The 25,909-nt window shown below is 41.5% G+C and overlaps 2 protein-coding genes across 3 annotated transcripts in view; both read left to right on the plus strand.

Moving 5' to 3' along the window:
- Window positions 1-110: 110 nt before the first annotated feature.
- LOC111260924 (CLIP-associating protein 1-B) overlaps window positions 111-25,909 on the plus strand; it is a 39,103-nt gene continuing 13,304 nt past the window's right edge. Inside the window, exons 1-8 of one of the 2 annotated variants that reach the window (XM_022834037.2) lie at window positions 111-2,917; window positions 22,118-22,496; window positions 22,731-22,917; window positions 23,248-23,354; window positions 24,069-24,144; window positions 24,820-24,920; window positions 25,029-25,099; window positions 25,430-25,886. In XM_022834037.2, coding sequence (XP_022689772.1) covers window positions 22,330-22,496; window positions 22,731-22,917; window positions 23,248-23,354; window positions 24,069-24,144; window positions 24,820-24,920; window positions 25,029-25,099; window positions 25,430-25,886 — 1,166 coding nt within the window. In that variant the 5' untranslated portion in view covers window positions 111-2,917; window positions 22,118-22,329. The remainder of the gene's footprint in view (window positions 2,918-22,117; window positions 22,497-22,730; window positions 22,918-23,247; window positions 23,355-24,068; window positions 24,145-24,819; window positions 24,921-25,028; window positions 25,100-25,429; window positions 25,887-25,909) is intronic. The other variant, XM_022834038.2, reaches the window with a different exon arrangement.
- Cap-G (Chromosome associated protein G) lies at window positions 12,114-16,400 on the plus strand. The gene has a single exon (XM_022834039.2). It carries the CDS (start codon window positions 12,370-12,372, stop codon window positions 15,721-15,723), a length of 3,354 nt encoding a protein of 1,117 aa, XP_022689774.1. The 5' UTR covers window positions 12,114-12,369; the 3' UTR covers window positions 15,724-16,400.

Here is a 25,909-nt window from a genome sequence, read left to right on the forward strand (position 1 = left end):
AGCAACCAATCGAGCGTTGCTTTCATCGACGAAAATGAGAGAGAATGCGGGAGGAGTAGAGAAAAAGTAAGAAAGAGCGCCCAATTTAACCGCAGGTCAGCTGTTGTTTTCACATAGAACTAAGCGGCGGAATGTGGATAGGCAAGAAGTGTACTGTTCCGCGCGTTACGCTGCCTAACACCGGAAAGTTCGGAACGGTTTTTAGCCTGTTATTGAAGACTGTTGGCTGGCTAGGTGGCCGTCTGTATTGAGCTATTTTTTGAGGGTGCGGGCCGTTCTTGCTGCAGACAGGCAGGCTGGCGGGCGCTGGTCTAGGTTGAGAACGACTGGCCAATCGACGGGTGAACATAGTCGACTGGTGCTTCCCACAATTGCCGTCGCAGTAACAGCGGTACGAAAACACGCGACATCTATTTGTGTATATTCTATATAGATGTACGGCGCTGGTGGACAATGGTCATGATGAAACTATGGCTGTCGATAATAGTGGCGCAGGCTTACAGAGGTTGCGGCAAGTGACGTGAGTGAGATAAAAAAAAACCTACAGGCGCAGGCTGAGGGCAGGTCGCGCCCGTCGAACAATAGCCGATCTGTTTATTTTACAAACGAGTGAGTCGCCATAATTATCAGTCTTGTTGGGTTGTACCCTGCTGCGTCTCCGACACATCGCAATCCGCAAAATCCAAAAACCGCAGTCCTAAAGGCGGGTCTCTCTGCGTTGATCTTGGCTACTCCGCTGGCGCAGCCCTTTGTCGAAAGGTCCCTTCAAGTGCGACACGACTTCTGCTTTAGTCTAGCGCTGCTGCGGGAGCGGGCCGGGTTGAGTTGTATCGGGCCACCTTTTGTCTGCAAGAGACACTGCTCCAGCGCATAGTCTGGATGGGTGAACGTGGATGCTTGGACATCGAGATCACGTCTATCTGGTACGACGACAAAAACGATTTGCCAACATTGACTGAATCTGTATTTCTATATTGTGACAGTGCCGTTAATATTACCTATTAGAGCAAGACTGTTTACTTAGTTGGCCTTTAAGAGTACGCTGACACAAACACGCGCATCAAGAGACACCACTGTGATCGCGCTTCGTAACCTTCTCTACGAATCATTGAACGTGTGCAGGTGGCCTCGCGCTTCTCCCATTCAAAACAAATAAAGTACATTGAGATTTTCCTCGACTCGATTGAGGAGAAATGTTTCGTTTGCTACGCGGATAGCGCAAAGTTACACTGCTGGAGCATTTCCAGTTGATTTCAAGTTTTTCTATGGTTTGTTGCATTCGTCCTGTAGGTTACAGGGAATAAGTGCAAAAGGGACTGTGGGGAAAACTGAATTTCATTCTATTCTATCGAATTGAACAGTTCTCTACGTATCTAAATACAGAGGACGTTCGAGAAATTCTGCATATAATTGTGCTGTTTTGTGCGTTCTGCGCAGCTGTTATCGAATGAGTCACCACAACAAAGTTCTCTTCATCAATAAATCAGTCTATCAACATACGGAAGTAAAGTCCCCGTTCGTGAAATTCTGCGTTTGTTTGTATGCTGTTAATGACTGAGTGAGTCTAGTTCATTCTGCTCATTCAATAGTGTCCAGATTGGTCATGTGTACCGGGGTGCCCCATAATCGTCGACAAAGACACCGACCATCAGCGTGAATCAGTGGCGGTCCATGGGAGTTTGTGTAGCGCGCGTACGTTCATCGTGCCGTAGATAGCCCGGAACCCGTCGATACCAATCGCTCCGACGCTCCACAGCGCCATACACCATGCAGCAGGATCCTGGCTGTGGCAAGTGAGTGAGTCGACGAAAGTCGGCAAAAGATCTAGCAGCAAGATCAAGAAGCCGCGTGCATTGTGCTGCCGTCGACCTGGTACGTCTTTTGCCTGTTGAGTTGCGAATATACATGCGCCTATAGCCGGTGCAATCACTCGCTGGCCCGAGCGTCCCACGCGCGTCCCCGGTGTTTGTGTGGCTGGTTTTTGGTTCCTCTGGGTCGGTTCACCGTCGCTGCAGGCCACTCACTAGTGACTCGGCCAAAAGTGCGACGTAACGGCAACAACGACACAAGTCTTTTGATTGCTCTGTATTCTTGTTGCCGTAGACTGCTGACGTATCTTGTATGACGACGGTTTGACGCCCAGTTTGTTCAGATGCTTCTGCTGCGATTCATGCAGTAGTTGTCGATGTCGGTATTGTCATGCTACAGCTGCTGCCAGCCACGGAAAAGTAGCTGTAGTTGTTGTGGAGCTACTCCAAATACGCTCCCGTAAAAGTGGCAAAACTCATAGCGAAAAGTATGAAAGTGCTTGTCTACGGGCAGCAGGAACTGTCGTAGAATGTGCAACGCTTAAGAGAAACAAGCTGCAATAGCTTAAGAGACATTTTATTTACGATAAACTCTTGCGAGAACTAACGCGTCTACAGGGCGTTGCAGAGACGAGCAGCGACACTGTTCTTCGCGACATCAACAAGAAGAGCATTAGTAGAAGCCGCAACACAAACCAGCCCAGCAGTCCATCGACGACGACCGTAAGACAGCCACACTACCCGCCCATCCCAAGCACAAAAGCGGGGTGCCGTGGTCCAGGGCAATAGTGATCCTTGTTAAGGTGAAAAATAAATTTGTGTCTTAAGCTCTAACCGCCAGAGCAGGATCGCGCGGGCTGTACAGAAGTGTAAGGAGATTGAATAGACAAAAATCACAGATAACTAAAGGAAGGCGCAAGCAATGAAGTTAGTTTAAAAAAGAACGAAGATTAGTGCGGTGCGTGCGTGACAACCGCACCATAAACAAGTTTGAAATCTATTTCGCGTGACTCGTCCTGTCGAAAATAGCACAAACGCCTGTGGAAGTCAGAAGTGGAAACAGTTTTCGACCAGTGGGTCAATCAAAACCTGTCAACGCCATCTTTCAGGTGAGTGGAGAGATTCGGAAATAACACGAATGCTGAATTAAGACAGAGGTTCGGTAGATGCTGTTATTATGATTGTCTAATTTCTAATGTACCAACCACAGGGAGTCACCCATTCTAGTGTTAGTGGTGCAGTCGTCTGTGAATGGCCTGTCTGTCACACAATCAGTGGGGTGTTGTCCTCTTCGAAGAAGAGATCGTGCGCGCGTGGTTACGCCAATTTTGGTCGCCATAATATTATGTTAGGGTGTACACCGTTTTTGACCTGAACGTTAGAATTAAGTCGATTAAGTCGCCACACTTCTTAGTAATAAGTTCAAACTTGAGTTGTTTGTTAATTACACGACATTTTGTGCGCTTATATGTCGATAAAGATGCTGCGGTTCGCTGTGGTCAATTATGTGATTGACTACATCGGTGTGATCACCAGCCGCACCCTCGTTAACTGATCCAAAGCCAACGGTATGACACGATAGTATAACCTGCGTGACTGAAACCTTCATTGAATCTAATAGTAGTCCCATGGCCGATGTTATTGCCTTAGGTAACGAAAGCCGATGGCAAAATATCTCGGAAAAATGTGGCGACTTCCTCTAGGGGAAGCGATAATGTAGGAGGGCGAGTCTGATGAGTCTAACATGTCTGTTCAAAGAACAGCATTGGAGTGAATGGGTCCCCGAGACAGTGCTGTGGTATCGCGTTTACATACCTCTAATATGACAACATCAGGTGAGGCGGTCTGGGCGTTGACACACGACTCGATTCGCTGTGAAGAATACTACTACTAGCCGTCTGAAACAATACATAGCAGACTGAAGGACACAGAATTCAGAAATATTTATTAATAGAATTATATAAAAGTTGAGATTCCCCTAATTCCCCACCGCTAGTACGGATCACTAAACCTCTAGTTGAACGTATGATGCCGCATAATATCTGCCGGGTCACACAAGAGTTAGCTTACTAGAGACTAAACCCATGTGGTTCTCTATAATGAAAAGAAAAACAGAAACGTGCCAGCTCGTTACAAATCAAAACGGTATACAAAAATACACCACATCTGATAGAGAATTAGGAAGGACAATATGTTAGTGCATTCGATTAATCTGCTGCCTAAAATTTCGTCAAAAAGTAAATCCCGTAAGCTTGTGATTGTTGTTTGAAATAGAGTTAGAGGTTTCAGTAGCTAAGCAAGCAGTTTTGTTCTATTTAAAGCTTCGACATGGACTTATGACGGCATACGTATCGTACCATCCGTTGTCTAAAAGAAAACGAAGTTAACTGATCGGACAGTGGCGAGATACGTTCGGTTATTTTGTCTGTGCGCCGCTCAAGTACAACCCAACCGTTGTTAACAGTCGACTTATCTTTAGTGTAGTGTGACTATGTATTCCAATTAGCAACGGGTGTATAATTATTCTTGTGGTCGTTATTTTTGTCGCTATTGCTTTTGCGGTCTCCGGTCATAAGGATTAAGATCTGCACCGATCCATTAGAATTATGAGTGATTCCAAACTCGAGTTCTAAATCGATGTAAGTATCAATAGCTTGCTCATCCTCACTGGATTGTTCCTATAGCATATGTATGCGCACAAAACTTAATAAAAGTTTGTTTATTCAAATTATGATTTCGCTTCTCTGAAATTATAGCAAATCATATCGAAAAAAAAATGTAGTTTCAGATCTTAAAATGCTTGTTAAGGTACTGATATGCCCTGGATCGTCAGTAACTCTTGTAGAATTTTGTTAGTAAAATTAGACACAACAACTGCTATACATTTACTTCGAGATGTGATATTACTAAAAAAAATCAAAAGGCTTCCACTTCTGAAACGTTCCGTCTTCCCTTGGTCATATCAGCCTACGCTGTTATGACACCCTTTAGTCGAATACGCGCTTTCTGCTTCACCTGCTCAATTCGGTGGCCCGCTTTGTCCATCAGCCAAAAACGTAATCTGGCTTGCAGCAGCTGACGCGTCATTAGACTATCAAATCCATGTGCGGCATTCGCTTGGGAACCAGTAAGCAGAAAGACACTATTGTACTATGTGGATTAGAACTGCGGTCAGCGTTCACTGTACCATCATGCCAGCCTTGCCGCCAGCGTTCTTGCACGAATCTGCCATTCGACTTGTTTGTATTATGTACATAAAACGCAGCGCTCTATCTTTTCATATGGAAGTACTGTTACTCTCCATACATACTCTCTGGTAGAGCCACAGTGTTCAATCACCTGTATTCGTTTTAACCATGTCAGCGCATAGTGGTTCTCGAGCAGCGTGGCCTGTTTGAGAGAGCGTCCACCCATCATTATTCGGGCCATTGCCGAATGGCGGTCGACAAACTTTAGTCGGCATCGACGTTATCGACTCACGCTAGTGGCTTCCATGCCGCAGCGTATGCTGAGATTATACGAGGCAGAAGTTGCACGAAAAGTTGGTCTGAGTTCGTGTGTACAGGAGACAGGTTCAGCAAAGCGGATGCGAAAAGCGCGCCGTCATTGAGCGCGTGACTGGGCCAACCAGGTGATATTGGCATGGAGGACTGCCGCTTTCAATACCTCGCGCAAGTAACCACTACATTACCTTTGTCATTAGCATATGGGTGGCAGTAGGCTGATTCATTATTGTATGTTTGCTACGGCGGACCATAACAGTATGGACTAGCAAAGCAGCAGGGTGAGCTGGTGCAAGAAAGGCAGTCCACTATGATGGACGCCGCGACTGCTGCGTTTGTTTCGTCTGTCGATATGGATTACGGCGCGTATGGCTATTCGCTGGCTCCTCGTAACTCGCGCAGTTCCAACGTGTCTAATCAAATTATCGTCGCTTGCCACCGACACCACCTATATGAAGTACATGCTCAGCTGTTGAAGAATTCGGCACAGGGCAAAGCATCAATCGCTGCATTCGATTCCTTCCTACCTATCTTTTGGAATCGTTATTCTTACGGTTATCAAACACAAGGAGCAAATGCCTGGCTAGAAGTTAACCGAGCCTAAGAACCGTTTAGTGTTTAATCCTAATCTCGGGTACGCGGCAAGTAACGCTAGTAACGCCAATACCAGCAGCCAGCGTAGCGTTTCTGAGGGTCGACTTTAAAGCGTTAGCGCGTTCCGTACACGTTTTGCGCGGTAGCATCATACAATGCACTGCAGAGTGATGGTGGCTATGGCAGTGACCTTACAAATGGTGGGCTAGTACTTCTATTGTTGTTTTAGCTACAGTTGCTCCGGCCGTGGTGTGTTGAAGTCCAAGGCTGCGATCGCAGGATTCCGCTGCACGGAATGTCGGCTGACCAAACTTCCAAATAGCCGGCTAGTGAGCTGTTGCCTTGTTAGGACACACAGGCACAGGCCTCACCAGCATTACTATTATTCTATTATGTACATATAGCGTGGAGTAAGGGGTAGGCTTTGCATTAGGCTTGTAATGGAAGTAGACTTCGAATGAAAACTGATGCTGCTGTTTCAAGAGTGAGTTTGTTTTTTTTAAGACAAATTAAATCCATTTTTATATTCGATATTCAATCAGTCAGTATTACGGTACAATTTAACATTGGTCTAAAGTATTTATTTGTGAGACGACATTCATTCTATTTTGAACTGTCGTATGCAAGTCACTGAGTCAAATTATTAATATGAGTATAATCCACGGCGGAGTTGGTTTGAAGCAACAAGTATCAGCAAACAAAATTACACGTTTTCCTTCCCTAATAGTAGTATTAAAATTGCAATAAAAGGAAAATTATCAATCCAAATAATATTCGGTGCTCGCTACTTCCAAACTAACAAACTTGCTCTCTCTCGCTCACCTGTTGTTTAATGGCAATCCCTTGCGCAGTCTATGCAATAGGCAATCTAAAGAGAATTAGCTAACCTGCCTGTGAAATGTTATGGGCTTTTTTTAGACCAGTGGTCAGCAGCTGTGAGAAGTGGAAGAACCGGCAGAGTACTCTTTCCTGTCCAGTCGCCATTAGAAAAAATTTGCCTATATATTATATGTTGCATATTGGCGTGTTGCATACACAAGTCGACCATGTCACCCAGCATCTTCCAGCAGCAGCAGCATAATTGTCATCATAGCACAGCAATAAGGTGATCGTTGGCTGTTACAAAAAATCAGTTTATCTATGTCCATATGTTTCGATATCACATGGACATTGCACACACATAGCGTTACATGCAACCGTTTAAAAAGTAGCATTACGAACCAAGCCCCCTTTCGGCATTGCCAGTTGCCGCTATTCACTTCAAATCACCAACTGCGCAAAACAATATTATTCTATTTCATCACGTCCGGCCGACATCAACCCTTACTGCACGCTGTATTGCATAGTATGTACAGGGTACGACACCTAAATTGAGACAACCTTAGCCGGGCTATTTGTCGTAACAGGCATGCGTTTATCCGCCAATCTCGATACTATATGAAAGCCTCTTTTTCTAGAAAGAAACAGTAAAATTATTAAGGTACAAAACAACGTGCCATTTTGGTAATTTGAATGAAAACGGGCTAGAAATTTTCTCGCAAATTTTATTGACCGAAATATATGCTTTACGTCATCGCTAGTAGTTCAGAAAGATCTGAGGAATCTTTTTATAAAGCAAACCGGAAGATCCCGAGTAGGCTGTAGATTTAAATGACTGAAAGATTGATCAAAGTAGCTTAAAAAGCCATTTCTGATATACCTGGATTTCTACTACAGCTATTTTAGAGGGTATGGATTGTTAATTGAGTCGTCCAGATAAGCTCCGACGGTTAGTCTCTTTCGATCCTTTTATGCCTTTTTATACCTCTTATCTTTTTGCCTTTTTGAGGTTTTACTTAGTCTTTTTAAGACTTCCTAACTTCTATCAACCTAAACTTTAAACATGCTAGAATTTTTCAAATGTGGCGTATTAAAACGACACACCCGAATCTACTTGACCTACCAATGGCGCATCGAATTGAAGCGGTAATCGCGATGAATGCTGGTTTTGGATTGGAAAATTGCACATGGAAAAAATCGTTTAAATGTCTGTTTTTATTTAAAGGCAGGCTTAGAAGCGGAGCATAAAATATCCCAGTTTAGGTGTCGTACCATGTCTATATAAACATTATATACTGGTAGTATTCCAGTACATGGCGACGTCGCGACTGCCATGGTGAGCTCCCTATTGTTGAATAGTGCCGCTAAAACGGCCAGCGCGGTACAAAAGCCAGCTTGCGGCGATCGGCAGCACCAAAATTTCAATGCACAGTTAAGGAAATCTCGCTGCTGCTGCTGCTGTTCGTTAACAAACTTGGACGAACAAATTTGGTTGAAGCGAATGATGAAGTTGGTGGTAATGGCGCTGATGACGCTAAAAAAATCGAGTATCACGCCGCCTGCGGGCCGCCAACTATTCTTCTAGAACCAACAGATATTACTGAAAAGAAATGGCGCTATAAGATATCAATGGCAGGGTTTTCTTGTTTTTCAAATTTATTGTATTTTAATATTCTTCTTTCCGCTGTTAATCAATCAGTCAATCAGTCTAGTCAACTAGCTAATTAGTCTAGTCGAAATGTTTATAAAAAGAAAGAGGAACAGGCACTAAAATTTTATGAGGTTTGAGGTCTTGCATTGTGCATGAAAATAATTAATTTTGAATAATCGGTGCATAAGATTGCTTGACAGGGGTATTTAATGTTATATTATATCATTATTATTAAGTTTTAATCTACTGGACGTAATAAACAACGAAGGTAAGTAGATATGGCAGCAGTTTTTTATTGTAAGGTTAGCATTATATATAGTTAGGAACATAATCCGTGGATTACTTCGAATTGGGTGAATTTTATGGCAATAAACATAAACAAAGACATCAATAAGGTTTCAGGTGTCTGCAAAATTGGGCACGCTGACCCAGCTAAGATCAGTGCAAAAAATTACTCGTGAAAATTCAATTTCTAAAAACTGAAATAATTTAAATATATTTTTCTGTGTATACGTGGGGTGCTCTATGTATAGTCAACACTAGAGGCTCTACTAAGTTATTTATTGTATATCTAGGATGATTTGAACATTCTGTCTCTTAGTAGTCTATTTTTCTTTCACTTCCTAAACATTAATGTTATCATCCTATTTTGTCTTGGTGTTATACTTGAAATTTATTCTTTGTTTCCTTATACAAGAAATGAAACACTTTATATCTAACACCAGACCCACTTAAATAACTTGTGTAGGTTCCGCCACACTACTCTCGTGTCAAGATAGCGTTGTTCCGTTACGGTGAATTACGCTAGGTTAGAGAACAGTTTACAGAAGCAGGGTTTTAATTTTGGAATCTACTCCCACAAAAGTGACTATCATCAAATAATGTGCTATTTGCTCCCTTGTAATACTCAGGCACTTCGGTATATTGTAATTCATCGAAAGGGAACAACGGCCTAAGAATTGTTCACCTTAAGATTGTTATATCACATTGTGGTATGATGGAGTTAAGCAATTTATTGATTCAGCCATTAAACTTGCTCCGTACCCTTACTGTCTCCTCAAAGATTATCTTGTAAGGTTTGTTCTTATGCTAGAAATTATTCTAGCTAGCATTCAAATCTATCCTAAATTTCGCCTAATTCAGGTTGTCTCACATTGCATTTATAAAGAATATTTACATAATATGTGTGATAATTCTATTGTTGTTGTATAAAATGCACCCCATCGGACAAAAAGCTTAAGAAGCTAACTAACTATTGATAAAGTCTTGAAAAAACTGATAGACCCAGCATAATACAAAATTCTAAGAAGTAGTTAACTCCTGAAAATTGAGCAAATCAGCTACAGAGTCAATGTTCAAGTATTACGCAATCACCAGGTATTCTGTATCTGTAAAATGAATCTGAAGTAAAATTAAATATCAACATTTCGTATATTCGATCTGGATAGCATAATCCGTTCCTGTCTCGCGTTTCATCGTATCGCATTTACAAATTCTGTCAACAGACAAGAAATTGATCATCGGCTTATTTTTGCATAGTTTGCTTGAAGCAGTTTGACATTCCATTAATACGACCACAAGCGCTTGGTCGTGGCATCGGCTATGGCTCTATTTATATTGCAGCAAAAGCACAATCAAGTACACAGCACTTCATCAAAGTTCTGTAAACTATCAGGTTGTTCCAGCTAGTGGGGAAGCGCTGCTTTCGTATATCCACATACATACATATCTATTTATCCATATACCGCCATTGGTTCCTGTCCAGTAACAGTACCTAAAGAAACCTACCACACACCGCTAGAAGTTAAATATCCCCGTAGCATTAGGCACTTCAGCTGTGAATTACTTAGCAAAAAGTGGCAAAACTTCCCGCACACATTGACCCTGCTTACTGTTCTACGCAATGACTGACGCCAGTCGCAGCTGTCAATTGGTATCACGCCATAGCGGCCTTTACGTTCATTCGGTTACCACTGCATTCGCTACTCACGTTCGCGTCAAATCAGTCAGTCACTCAGTTGTTGGGCTGCCAGTCTGTCAGCTGCAGTCAAATGCCGTCTGCGTCAAGCATTTTGATGTTGTCCGTTGCCTTTGCGACTTCGCGCCTACAGCTACCATCACAAGCAGACAATAAACGGAGAAATGATATTTGCCCGTTTACGTCAATGCAACACTGGACGACCGAAGATCGGGTTTGATCGGGCTGCGACGCCGACATCGTATCGTCCACAACAGTAATACTGGTTGCTGGGCTAGTTTTGCATCGATAAGTAACTTTACAGCCATGTGATGTTGTGAGTCGTATTCGACGCTGAAGGCGTGGGATGATTATCACGGTTTTGCATTAGATTCAACGCAAGAAGGGCGCCTGGATGTAGAACCCCCACGGAGACTGCTGTCACTATTCTGCTTACCTCTTAATGCTAGGAATTAAATATTGAGATATTTTTCAAAATTTTGTCGCAGTAGTAGCACAACTTTTATTATGGGTACGTAGAAGGGCTATTAGGCAACAGAGCCGATTTTAAAATAGACTTCATAATCGGGCAGAAATCTCCAGCCTTCACAAAAAATGGATGGTAAAATTAAGATCGACAGTATACGCATTAGCTAATGATATAGGTTCAGTCCATTGGTTTGTTATAATTCTTGTGTGCTTCGAAACACACACCTAAAAGTTGTATATATACATGTCTAAAGATAGACTCTGTGCGTCATGTACGTTGACTTACGATCTGTAAGTTGTTTCTTTGAGAAAAAAATTTCGAAGTGGATAAGATTTTCTAAAATTTTATATAATTTCTTATGAAAAAAGCATCAAAATATGATTTTTGTTCGTTTTTTTTTTATTCGTGCTTACGTCTTTGGATGAGTCGTTTAAAGAAGTTCACGCATCACGGGTCTTACGATCGAATCTCCTGTTTTTAAGAACATGGTTATCTAAAATCGACTACCACAAGCCCGATTGATTGTTGATACAAATATTTATGTTTATACATTTGTCAAAATGTTTTAATTATTATTAATTGATTCAAACAATGGATCTCAAAGTTGAACAACAATGAAATTGTCACATTTCTGAACGAAAGCCCAATTCTTGTTTTTAGTTAAATATTCAAAATTTAAAAACCACAAGAGAACTGCATATATCTTATCAAAATTGCCTTTATACCCAATAATACATAACTAGAATTGCTATTATACATTGCAATTATTGAAATTGTCACACCGACTTTTCTAATGCGTATAATAATGTCGGTACTGCACTAAAGGGTAAGTCGTTGAAACACGCACATATTCTTGAAATATTTTTTGACAAGCCATATTTCACTTGTTCTATTCAGTTAGACAATAATATAATTAATCCACCGTAGCGTTTATAAGTTTGTCATGCCCTAAATAAATAAATAAAGTAGAGATAGTAACAAAATTATGGAATGGGAATGTTTATTTTTAGGTGGCTTTTAGACCCTCACTCGGTCACTCATACAAATGTACCGAGTAATATTTGGCTGAACATCATACGGGTTTTGGCTTAAAAATTATTCTAAAATGGCTCACGAGAACAATGCAAACCATTTTAGCTTCAATGACATGCGTACACCGTATAGTGCTAAATATGAAGCTTCTCATTAATTGCTTAAGCCATATCCAAATGCTTTAACAGCTGAGCCAGTCTATGTTTGTAATACCTGGTAAAATGGCAATGTGATTGTTTTTATAGCAGACGATGCGGCACCGGTGCGGGTCGCCATGTTGGAAAGTTCAAAGCCTGTCATAACGGATCTTCTGGCGGTGCCAAGACGATATAAATATGGCCATTTCAAGGGCGCCATATATCAGCTGTACCAGTTTGTGTTGCGTTTTTTTTGCTAATTGCACAGGTAATTTTGAAGATCTGTATGATTTTCTCTGGACAAAGTAACGAATGTAAAATCGTGTTCGATTTAGCTGACTGGTTTCGACAAAATCTGTAACGAGTATTGACATCGATATGGTCGAGGGATCACAGTACAGGGGTATCGACAATATTTTGGACACCCTTCAGAGGCGGCCAACGGCCAAAGAATCATGCGAAGAAAAGTTCAAAGAGTTAGCAAAGGCTGTTGGCGTTGACGTGTTGTGGTCTGGCAACCCGGATCGCCATGTGCGTGGACTGGTACATATTGTAAACTATCTTATGAACGTTCAGGACATTCGGGAAGATGCAGTGTCTCGAATTTTGGCTTTTTTAGCAGTTGTGGCCAACATGGAGGAGCTCATGGTGGAAGAATGTCAGCCCATCTTCGACAAGCTCGTCAACAAGGTTTTACCATTTTGTGAAGACTACAATGCAGTGCGGCGACTTCGGGCATCTTCACTGATTGTCCAGATCATCCGCAAACTTCGTCACGAAGAATGGCTTTCAGATGAGCAGTTTGATACACTAGCACGCCTGGCTCCACTTTTAGCAATTGATAAAGTACCCTCTATCCGTTGCGAAGGAATTCGTTTGCTGGCTAAACTTCAAAATCCGCGTGATCTGGCATGTCCCTATATGAATAAAATTATCTTTCACATGGCTAAGGATCCCAAACCGGAAGTACGCCGAACGTGCGTTGAAGTGATTGCGTTGTGCACTCGTTCACTGGCGAAAATTCAACTTCGTTCTATGGACGTGTCTACTTCCGTTCGTAAACAGGTCTATCAGGTATATGCAAAACGCATCAAAGTGCGTGTTCTACAACTAATGGACCGAACGCACATTCTTAGCCGAGGCTTCGCCGACAGAAGTCAGGCAGTTGTGCAAGTAGTAAGCGATGAGCTGCTCCCCACATGGCTTGCGCAATGTGGAGATTCTCTTCTTACTTTATTGGAAAACCTCGATCCTTATCATAAGCCCGAAACAACAATGCGCGTTATAGATGTTCTTCTAGAGCGCGCCTATCGGCAAGAAAAACTGGAAGAGCTGGTCAATAGTTTCGTCGCCACGCATGTCTCTACTACAGTGAACGTGAACTCATTAGGTGTTGTACTTCCGGCTACGCCGGGTGGACCATCTACGGCAGGCGAAGGTGTCGTCACCCGTGAGCAGAAATCTGCAGTCAACCAATACTCGCCGCGCTCAGATCCGATTGGCGTATTAACCGCGACAGCGCTTATGCTCTGGCGTGGATTGTGTATGTTCCTCAACAAGCATTCGGACGACGGTCTCTGCCATGCTCTGCTATTCAAAGTGATGCCAGAGACAGGCCGTTTAGCAGACCTCATGGTTCGCACTGTTGGGCGTGCTGAAGGCATGTCTGGAGGATTAGACGCCCTTGAAGTCGTCAACCATCGGCTCGTATGCACTCAACTTATTTTATTGTTAGGCCATGCCGACTTTTCTGACTTCGCAGGTAAAAGTCGCCTTAATGAAGCGATTAAAACTTTTCTTGCTCAACCAAATATGGAGCACTTCTTCGAGCCGCTCGTAAGTTTGCTTTGTACACTTCACGGTGACCTACCAGATGAAGTAATTCCGGAGGTGGTCGACGTGATTTCCGAAATTGAGAGTCCACTGATGAACTCTGAGGACCGCCAGGAGTTGCTCAGCAGATCCATCTGCGGGGAAGATGGTGGGGCTGCTAAAGGAGCCGAACAAAACGAAGAACAGATGGAGGATGATGCTGAAACTAACAACAAGGACGGTAATAAGGGTCCCACAAAATCGCGTTGGGCGGAGGAGCCCCTTGCTATCGTGCAGGCGCGCGTCCAAGCGACTCTACTCAGGGAAAAAGTTGATACGTTAGCGTCGCAGCAAAAATTCCTCGAGGCTCAAACGGCGAAAGAAGAATTGGCGAATGTGCAGGTAGTAATCGATAATTACGAGGAAGAACAACGCAGAGCTGAAGCCATGTTCCTTTCGAACGAAGATGATTTTGAGAATTCGTTCGAGCAAGGGCCAAATGCTAAACACGATGAGGACCATTTCAAAGAAATGGAGCTAGACCCCGCATCGGTTCGACGTTGTTTAGCAATTATGGCGTTAGCTTTACGTAAGACAACGCCGAAGCGACTTGATATTATACTTGAGAACTTTATTGAACAACGTGCGCTTAAGGCAATTTGTATGCCTGTCTGCCGAACTCGTGCAGAGGCTGTACGCTGCCTAGTTTACGGGTGTATCTTGAACAAACAATTTGCTCGTGCGAAGATGTTCATTCTCACTCACATTGCTAAAAGTGATACCGTAGAAATTCGGGCAATTGCACTACGGGGTATCTTTGACCTGTTGCTTCGCTATGGTATTAAAACATTTTCCACGCTCGATGAAGATCCTTCGATGCTATCCATGTCAAGGTTAGATTTGTCCCTTGAAGCTTCGCATACTACAAAGGCAGGAGTCGAATTCGATGACAGCGTTAGCAAAAACAATGACCAACAAGAGATGCAGAAGATTGTGCTTTTTCTCGCCGATTTTCTCAAAACGCGTCAGGACGCTCTGCTGGAGGTCGTCATCGAGGGTCTATGCAAGTTGATATTTGTTGGCCATCTGGTTTCGCCACGAATTTTGGCTCATCTGCTCTCGTTCTGGTTCAACTCGAACTATTCGTCAAACGCCAATATTATTCATTCACTGTCGCTTTTCTTTGAAGCATACTGCAAAATGTCCATAGAACGGATGGACTGTGTCCGTCAGTCATTTTTCCCGTGCCTTCGGCTGTTCTTCGATGCAAACGAGACATCAGCTCTGGCCACGGTTCCAGTGGAACGAGTCGTTGACACGATCATATCGTTATGCGACTCAAGATGTCTGCCCGTGAGTCAGACGGGCGGATTAGAACCAAAGACACTTACACCACATGACCAACTCGCGGAGGAACTCTTAAACAAAATGCTTCGAGATCCATATTCAACTGAAGTGAAATACTACTGCCGAGCGCTGTCGCGGCTTCGAGTCAGCTCGAACATCGATGCTCGTGCACTTCATCGATTGTCGAGAAAACTTCAGAAGAAGCTTGACTCCCTTCAGATGAAACGGCAGGTGAGTAAGTTCGACGAGTCGCTCCGCCCATACCTCACTGAAGAGCTGCCGACTGCAGTTTCGAATGTAAACCAGACAGTTAACGCAGACGCAGCCAGTACCGCCTCTGACGATGCCAGCAGTGAACCGGGTACGGCAGGAACTGGTACTGACGCGGAACGCGTTAGCGTCAGAACCTCAGCTGGAGTCCGAAGCAGCCAGGATTTTGTTGCCGCTATCGAGAGCTGCAGCAGTAACAGTGATGAAGATGAAGTGGCACCACCTGCCCACGATGTTGCATTGCGCAAGCGACTTGAAAGAAGTTCAACCCAGAGAGATAACGTCTTTTCTGATTCAGATTAAACGCTAACTGGCTTTTGGGTAAAGCATAGCAGATCAACAAAAAGGTTTCAATTTCAAAAAAAAAGTCTTAGGGTCTGTTTTCTAAAAGGAAATGCCTTGAACAGAAAAAAGAGTATAGATAAATTGAGGCTCCTCCTACTATTGATCTTTAAACTACAGTATGTAAATGTATAAGAAATGATACTCAAGGAATAAATATGGTTCAAGTGTGTTCGTAGCTAATTGTGAAATAAAATCTTCTATATAGCTTTGGTTGCTTGATCTTCGTCCAGGAAAGAACAGTGCGTAAGATGTATTCAATCAGATAAACATTTTTCCCGGAGAGTTTTTTTCCATAAGACGCAATATTGTTAATTAGAGCAAACTGATCGTTTTTGTAATTTCATCCATAACTACAGAGAATTTATGAAAGCTAATGTTGCAAAATTGTTTGTTTCTTAAGTCTAAAAATTTCGGAAACAAATTTTTCCTCTTTTGTAGTTTCGTCGTAAATCGATTATTTTTGATCAAATGGTTTATAATTAATGCCGTTCGTATGCCGTTTTCATTGTCCAAGACGGCTTATATAAGCATAGTAAATTGAAAATTTCGGGCGCAATTTCAGCCTGAATCATGCATCTCTCAAATTATGCAATAAAGTATAGTACGGGACGCATGTCCCATATGTATATATATGATTCTTCGGATAGTGTTTGATTTCTGGTTTCTGCTCTGCAATATAAACGACTTCGTGGCTGCAGTAGCTTCCAATGTAATACCTCGACCGGTGCCTACCTGTTATTTGTTTTTATTAATATAGTTCTTACTAAGTACTTCATTCATATGTTTAATTGTATCTATTAATTATAATTAAGATCAGAGGTAAGTAATAAAAATAACAACTAAAAATGATAACCATACGTAATCGTGTCAGTGAATTTTATCGAGTCAGAATCTTCTGCACGACCTGGCGATCAATGGGTACTATCATTGGTACAGAAGAACGATTCTACGAATCGCCGTCTTCATAGCCCATATTCTTAGATCATCCACTCGTTATTTAGGTGATCCAAAACACTTCTTGCGGAAGAGCGTGTGCCTCGTCTCACTGTTGCCATTACAATGTTCTATTGACCTCCCGTTCCTCGTCGATTTCTGTGCTCTACATGCTACTTACCTGCAGTGAGATCTATCAGCTGCGCCAACTACTTCCATTAGCTCGCCTCTTGCTTGGCTCGAATGTCACGTCTGCAATCAGTTATACTCGAGCAGAAGCGGTTCCGCAGGGCGTCTGCTTTTGATCATGACTCTTGTACCCTTTCAACGTTGTAGTTCCAGCTTTTTCCCCCGATCAAGCTGTTCAAACTGTTAGGCCAGCAGGCCTTCTTAGGCGGAGCTTTTAGGATGCATACTTCACGTTGGGTGGAGTTGATGCGAGTGACTGCGCTGTACGAAGGAACCATCCGCATATGTTCTTTCATTAGATGGAGTTCTTCTCAGTAACTTCAGTTAAGTCTGGCGTATTGCAAGTGGTAGCGCATGTCAGAATCGTGATCAAACATTTATTGTGTGAAGCTTTGTTTTGACGAATCGAAAAACGTGTAGCGTTTTGCCATAGTCCTTTTGAGATATTTGGAGTATCTTAGGGGCGGGCTCAAGGGAAGAAAATATTAAGCCTTTCCGGAGGGGGTAACTTAGCTTGAAAATTACACAATCTTCTTTACCGTAACCGGATTGCTCTTTAGTTTAAGCTCATATTTTTTTGCAAGACAATACATTATTATTAGTTCTTTAGTATGCCGTTTAAGTAAACAATATTTTTAGAGAACGTTCCATCACAACGACGTCTTAGCGATACTACTGGAATTAAGGATTAGCGATTAGTAAATCGGTAAAAATAGGTCCAACTGTTGGGTTTTAACTCCATAGTCAGCCAGCATAAAATAGGTCTTATCCTTATCGTGTCCGGTTCGTACGTAAGTATTATGCAAGTCCTTAACACTTTTTTTCGGCAAAAACTTTACCCTTTACGACCCCATCTTGGGACGTTTTCATAATAATAAACGAAAATAAAATCCGAGCTAGATGTGACTGCACGTCATAGTGATGCACTTACTAGAGGAGCAAAATCAAATCTACGGCGTCCCTTTATTCAAGTAGGCTGGTGTACCTTCATAGCAATTATCGTGTTCAACACGGTTTACTGTCAATTGCCCCGAGATCGCCCCAAGAGATGAAGTGGAAGTATGTCGCAAAGCCTAGACAGTGTGCTTGGTTATAATTTGAGCTTCTTCAATTAATGTCGTTTTATCCTTGTATCAATATAACTACGGATCAATCACTTACTTTGATTTTGACTGTCCGACCCACGTGTCTTCGTTTTCTGCTAACGAATGTTTGCTTTTTCGCTTTAATTTGGCTCAGACTCTATGGTCCAAAAAGTTTGCAAATGGCTAAATTGAAACCGAGGATCCGCCTCCGGGCGACGGAATTTAGACAGCTGTAGCGCCCCTATAAAGAACACGATATTTAGTAGTATGCTCTGTCCCTTTTATACATAAAACTTCAAAAAAACAAAAACGCACGGCATTCTATTCCTACGCGTATAATTAATAATTAGCAAAAACGATTAAATACGACCTTTCGAGTTGTGTCATTTTCCCCCATTAACTCCGTATTGCCATACATATCGATAGTGCCAACGAATTCAGACTTCAATAGAAATCTAAGTAAATGTTCCCTATGGAAAATCCCTGTGACTGCAAATGAAATATTGGTAAAGGGATCTTGCAAAAACCTGTTCATTTAGTTCGCGTCGTATTTAAGATCGCTGATTTAGACCGCCATGCTATCAGTGAAAAGTCGTTAATACGATATAGCAAGGAATTAATGGTGTGAAGCACTTGCACTGTTCTTTCTTAACGTTAGGGGATAATGCTTTCTCCGACATATTATTATGAGGTTATTTGAACGCTGCTACGTTGGTTGTCACACTTGAACACGTTATACTTTAATTTCATTTATTACTAGAATAGACGGTGCCATAGTTGGTTAATGGAGATCGCTTGTTACTTTTTTCCTAACCAGTAGTAAATAGCCATTAATAAGCTGTATAAAGCGTTGGAATAAGTGGTGACATTGCGATTTTGACAGGAAGCAAGAACCTTCGATCTGTAAATAAGACAGCGGATTTCTAGCTAATTTTTACATTCGCGTAACATTAGTGTTGCGAGTGGTGCGAGGGTCATGTCGCGCACAATAAGGTCTTTATTAGATGAAATATATTACGTGAATTGCGGGATAGAATAGAAATCCTAAAGTAGAATTTGCGTCTTTTAGAATTCTGGAATTATTCATTCATCTAAAGCCTTCAGTTATGGTTGAGTGTCGAGCACATTTGCCATTGTCTGTTATAATGTTCATAGATTTCTTACCTGTTCACTGCTCACAGTAATTTATTAGTTAGTTGTTAATTATATGTACTGTATATTTTTTCGATCTTAGCTCATATAATTATGTATTTTATTATATTTTGAACTACTAATATATCATTCTGTATTAAAGCTGACAAAAATATAGATAAATGATGATAATCATTAATGGTTAAGAAAACGCTAATTGTGTTTGTAGTTTAGCGATTCTCTCCATGACATCGCAGAGGATCGCGAATCGAGCGTTCTGTGCTTTCCCAATTGGTAGGCGTTTGATAGACAGCATCTGTACTGAATACAATTAGACAATATCCAGCTATATATATTTATTACATGGTCCAACTCAGTGTCATTACAGAAAGCTGTTACACACTACCAGCAAACAAGTTTGGTTGACATCAACGTTAACAAGAACATCTAACTCCATCAGTCGATTAACAGTGACAGTAACTGCATAGGGGCACCCCTGTTGTGCGTCACTGACTGATCTTCTGAACGAAAATAGTTTGGCTGGGAGGTCAAAATCATGGAGCGAGTTGAAGGAAACAAGGTGAGGGGAAACGGGAGAAGCGAAGGAGAAAGGCGTAGATACAGAAAAAGTAAAAAAAAAAAATACTGCTACTTCCTTTTTTGTTATTGTTGCATCGTTATGAACAGAGATAACGTTGACGTTTGGCTGTAGTTCAATGCCGATGTTCGTTCTACCGTTTTTTGGCGATCGCGTTTGAAGACGCTTTCATCCGTAGAACGCCAGTGACGTCAGGCGAATGGAACGTCGTTGGCAGTTGTGGGCTATTTGTTTTTCGGGATGCATTGCACACAGTTCTGACGTGACCCATCATGATAAAACAATTTGTGTTGCATCGACTCGTCATTGAAACTTTAATTAGATGCCTGTGTACGAAGATGGAGGCGTGTGTAGAACATATTCTGTGTGCCTACAAAGCGGAAAAGACAAGCGTAAACGATGGCCAGTTAAATGGGATTCGAGTTAGATTAGTTGAAGTTCGACTATCTTTTAGGTTGCAAGAACGTTGCAGTTCGCTGGTTTTTTGCGTGTCGATAGTTTAACTGTAACGTGATTTTTATTTTCTTGCCCAAAACGTCCTTGTTCCATGTTTAAAATTTGTCCTCTTCTAATGGCAGAGTGGCAAGATGTTTGCTTACTAAGGTGGGGGGCACAGAAGGTGGTCTAAGTCTTGAAGCCAGCGTAGATACAGTTTGGTTTATTCTGGAAGAGGTAGCCAACCATATGATGTTCAACGAGGGCATTACCACCTTTCGCACGTCACAGGCATTTATTTAGATTCTAACATAATAGATGTACCTGATCTAAATGAAATGTGCGAGTATTCTCATTTCATTTAGATTAGGTACATTGCAAAATGAACCCTACAAAGACAAACAGACGTAGTAGGTCCGATGTTTAAATGAACCTTTTGTAGTGATTTGTGGGGCGATTCACCCAGAGGGGAGTTCCTGTGGCCTGAGTGCGGATTTGTGTAGGCCTCTATCGGGCCAGTTAACAACGCGATCGAAGCGTCTGTGAAGGGACGAGATAGCTCGGCCTCGCAACCGGAATTTGGACCAAATAAGATTCGAAAAGTTCTACTTTATGTATGTTCACTGTGGTACAATATATGTAGTATGACAGTATCTTGATCCCATATTCAATAAAAAGTTTCGGAAACAAGTCGGATATTATTAAATAGAACTTCTCAGTCGGCTACGACATTTGGGAGAGATCTTTGATGTTGTTGAATGCATGTATTATTATTATTACGCGATTATTCCATGAGTGTAAAGAAGGGTTCTGCATATGCTCTGTTTATTGCCTTTCACGTATTTTGTCATTTGTCTGACAAAAGCTGACTGTCCGAGTACACTCGTTTTATTAATTATGAAATGATGGGTCTGGATAATACAAGGAATACACGATAATTACGGACGGTGTTGCTACAAGAACTATCACTATATGAGAAAAGTGACTGTAAACATGGGTGTAAGTGATGTTCCAAATAACAGCAACAAATATCGCAGGAACTCGGGCCATAAAGCATTATGTATGTATGGGTATAGAATTTAGTTTAAAAAGACTTAATAAATATATTACGAACGGCAATCGTGAGGTTTGTGCTTCTTTTTTGGTAGTTCATATTCAACGTTTCATAATTCTTGTTGGACCCTTTTTGACAATGCGATTTTAGTATTAGTTTCTGCGTCTTTTACTTCTTAAATCTATATTTAAGTGAATTCGGCATAAGCTAGTAACGAGCCGATACATGATCGGCGATTGCCAAAAAATCGAATTGGGAAAAACCTTAGCCAGATAGATATACACTTAACTAAGCTTTTTTCAGTTAGGTACCGAAAGTTGGGAGAACGTACTTCGTATCTGTGAAAAGTGGAATGCGTTAAACGTTGGTAAGCAAAAGGATCGCCGAAGTCTGTACGAGTTGCTGCAAGAAAGCAGCTAGTTGAGCCGTTTGCAGTCTGGCTGGCAGTTCCCTGGAACAGCACTGGTGTTTAGGGGATTGAGCGGAAATCTACTACATATATTATTGTAATATAATCAGTGAAAGCAGTGTCAGTTACGTCGATAACAATGTAAGGCGAAGAGCTCTTTCCTCAGAAACAGTAGTACAAAACGTTTGGGGTGGCGTTGTTCTCATCTATTGTGGTTCATGCGCCAGCTATTCTGCGGTTTGTTTGTTTTCATTTTAACATAATTGGATTGGAAACTGTGAAACTGGAACGACAGACTAGTTTACCACCCTCGAGACCATCTCCAGATATTTTTTACCAAATGTGTCTAATTGGAAGGTGGCCGTTAAAAACAATTTGCAATTATTTTTCATGATTTGATGATCTACAGTTAAATGATAAACCCACGTTTTTTTTTTTCGAATTAAACTTTAAATACTTTTTTTGCAAACATCAGTCGCATGTCTAAATAAGATTTGCGGTTGTTATCTCTATTACAGTAACCCGCAGGGAAAAAAGTGCGCAACATCGGCCTGTTAATATCTTCGTTTGTTTCCCGTAGCTTGCACATGAACTCCTTGCGGGCCTAACATGCCTTAGGGGCAGTGATGTGAGTGCGTTTCCGTTACACCTAAGGGCATAACGAACGCGGTAAAACGACTCAAAATTCAGTGGTGCAATCTCGTCATTTGACGCTCAGTAGCTGTAAACGATGGAGGCTGGAGGCGGTGTCCTCGATTCTTGGATTGCTCAGATGGGCAAACAGGACATTCGGCTCAAGCTGAAAATTGGCGAAGATCTTCTGACGTGGATAGAAGATAAAACCCACTCATTACACGGGGAAGATATCGGCGCCCTTATTGACGGGCTTATTAGTTGGTAAGAGTTTCTCAACTATTTTTTACTTTACGTCGGCGAATTCGTCTCTTTCTTTCTTAACTGTTGACGCTTGTAACTGAGCCTGTAATGTATTATCAATGGTTATATTGTATTTGAAAACTGTAGAGAGCGCTAAGGGTTATGCACAGCTAGACTCGAACAATGCTATAGCCATTTGCTATGTATTTATGAAGTGTGGGAGCAAATAGAAAATGGACGTGTATTTCTTTCCAGGTTGGGCAGCAGCAATTCGAAGATACAACAAAATGGTCTAGAGGTCCTCTCTCGAGTTGTAGTGCGACTGCGAGAGGATTTTAGGCCGTACATTTCTTCGGTTCTGCCCGCCTGTACCGACCGGATGGGTGATGCTAAAGAGATCATCCGAGACACGAATGCAGACCTGCTTAACAAAATGATGGAGGTAACAAAAGTCTGCCCATTTGGACAATTAGATTATCTCGACTATATGACATAGAATTTTGTGATTTTTTGCTATTTAGGAAGAGAAATCTAGTCGAAGCCGTTTCAAATAATCGCGTGGAGCGACTCACTTTTGTCAAGTAGCTGATAATTTTTTCTAATCCAGTCCAAAGCTGACTTTTAATATGCTAGGTAGAATATTCAAACAGAAGATCTTTCGTAATTTTGTTGTTCTGGACAGAAAAAGTAGAGCGTAAAAACGTATGTTTTTTATGACTCAAATCATCATTGGGATCGTGCGTAAGGTTCCCGTTGTCATCTCCCTTTGCAGGTGACATCACCACAATATATTTTGGATCGACTAACGAACGCATATACTCATAAAAACTTCCGAGTTCGGGAAGAAATTTTGTTGCTTATGCAGGATACTGTGATGAGGTAAGAAAATGTGTACAAATCATTAATAGAAAGTTTGACCTGATAATTATGTCATACCTTTCAACTAGTCTATAATACCAGTGAATGAAGACGCAAGTGAAATGGCAAAATAAAAAAACACAAGAGATTTATCTGTAAATCTATAAAAACATGATAATGCAATGTTGCTCTAATAACCTTTATTTTTACTAAAAAGAAATATGCTGCTTCTTTTGAATAAATGAGAAAAATTAGACTTACTAAAATCTATGGGAGTTAAAAATGTGTTTTCATTTTCTAATAATACTCTATTAGTTAAATGAGATCCAAGTGGCAGCAATTAGACATTTTTTAGCTTCTTATTTAAAAAAAAAAAAGCTATTCTTTTTTAGTTTTGTGAAGCTGATCATGTCTGTCAAACCCCTGGGATATCAGCTGAATCATACAAATGAATACAAAGTTTACTTGAGTACATGTGTAATAACCTGATGAAGGAAAAATCAATATAACGCAATATCTTTCTCTAGTTAAGTGAAATCGCCCTCGTTTGTAACATGAACAGCACCAGACTATTTATTGTGATCAATCTGTTTTACCGAATTGAAAAGAAATGAAAACATTGCTATATTATTTACACGTTCGATATAGACTCTCAAGCACTAAAATTAATTTTCTTTACATAATCGGCATAATCTGCTTGCGTTTCTGTCAATGTGTATTCACGTTCGCATTCAGGTATACGGCTTCGTGTCTCACGTTATCCAAGTTTATTCCGTCAATCTGCAAACTTATGGACGACCCCAACGCGCAGGTGAGTAGCAGCTTCATTTCGAAATAGCAATAATAAAACGAAGTGTAATTGACAATGCAAGTTGGATGCAAGTCGATGCAAACCTACTTGCAAATGTACTTGATTCCAAGTACTTTTAGATTGAATCAAGGATTTTTTTTCAAGATACCTTCGTTCGATGATCGGCGATCCTCAAAATGAAAGAGCGTACGACGATTTTATCTCGGGCATCATCATCAAAATCACAGTAGTAAAAAGAACAACGACAACAACAACGATAACTGAGTCGACTGAATAGTGATAATAATTAAACACATAAACAAGGCATAATCGGATTCGACAAAGCGGGCATACATGCGGGTGTCTGATAAAAGATATACGAACTGCTTCCGAACTATTGATGCGTCGCTTGATCTATGTTGTTCTCTTCGCTAATTTCTTTAGTTGATAAAAGGGTTTGCGGAGAAGGAAATTAATAGCGTTCTTAATTTTTGGATCGAGTCAAGAAGTTTGCGAAACGCCGTTATCACCTAAATCTTAGGACGTATCTATACATTTGCATCTCTCGCGCAGTAGTATCGCTACATGCCAGCTTATGATTTACTAGATTCAAAGTGATTTTACCAGTTTGATCTTTCAAATCTAGGCGTAATATGTGCGTATATGTGTGAGCTGAATTTCTCTCATATGTTACAGGTTCGCGATACAGCTATGACGACGCTGGTAGTTATTTATAAATACGTCGGTGACCGCCTGCGACACGATTTACAGAAGAAATACGCCATTCAACCGAATAAGTGAGTTGAAAACGGCCAAAGCTATAACCATTTCTGTACATTTTACGTCATTGCGTTAAATAAGCTTGTGGATGAATTTGCCTAAGACTGTGTACTTTGCAATTTCAGACTGCAAGCGCTTATGGAGCGTTTTGATAAGGCTGTCGAAAATGGCGAAATGCTCGTGCCTTACAATCAAGGTAAGCAACTGCTTCTATGCTATTTACTGCTATTTTGCTGCATACCTATTATACAAGGTAGGACAAAAGTCTCTTGAGATTATAAGAATTCCAATTATATTTAATCATTTCTATTTGAAATCTATACATATATAATATAGATGTATGTTGTTTGTATAATATATATCAAATAATATTTTTTAAACTGTCAAAAAACTTTCGCGTATAATAAAATCTATTTTTTTTTTCGAATCATTTTTTAACACCTCTTAATCCGGCGTGTAAAGAGGATTTCAAATCCAGTTTTATTTTAATTTCCTTTTTGTCTTCATGGTATCTTGTCTATCTCAGATGGTGATGAACTAGATCGCGCTGTTCCCAAACAAAAACCTCCAGTTTCAGCCAAAAAGCCGGCAATAGCTTCCAAACCAAGCTCGGCAACTGGCGGCGGCGGAACACTTGGCCGAAATACCGGGACACGCGTGGGGGCCATTTCCGCATCGGCGTCCGCCGGCGCTGTGGACGAGGAATCTTTTGCAGAAGTCTTCCTTGATGTCCCGCGTATTTCGGTGTTTTCCGCACGTGAGTTGGAGCAACAGCTGTCGAACATTCGAGCGACGATCTCGAACGCCGACGCCGACTGGGACAAACGGCTCAATGCGCTCAAACTCATTCGGAGTTTGGTCGTGGCCGGGGCAAAAGACTACGATGAGTTTCTGCCTGCTCTCAGAACGCTGGAAATCCCCGTTCAGAGCTGCGTGAAGGATCTCCGGTCCCAAATTGTGCGGGAGGCGTGCATTACAATCTCGTAAGTTCAAGTGGTACCCAATA

Source organism: Varroa jacobsoni, unplaced genomic scaffold (genome assembly GCF_002532875.2).
Source record: "Varroa jacobsoni isolate VJ856 unplaced genomic scaffold, vjacob_1.0 scaffold_493, whole genome shotgun sequence".
NCBI lineage: Eukaryota > Metazoa > Arthropoda > Arachnida > Mesostigmata > Varroidae > Varroa > Varroa jacobsoni.

What these genes read in the sequence shown, in the direction of transcription:
- Cap-G (XM_022834039.2), top strand. Translation starts at nt 12,370, where the DNA reads ATGGTCGAGGGATCACAGTACAGGGGTATCGACAATATTTTGGACACC.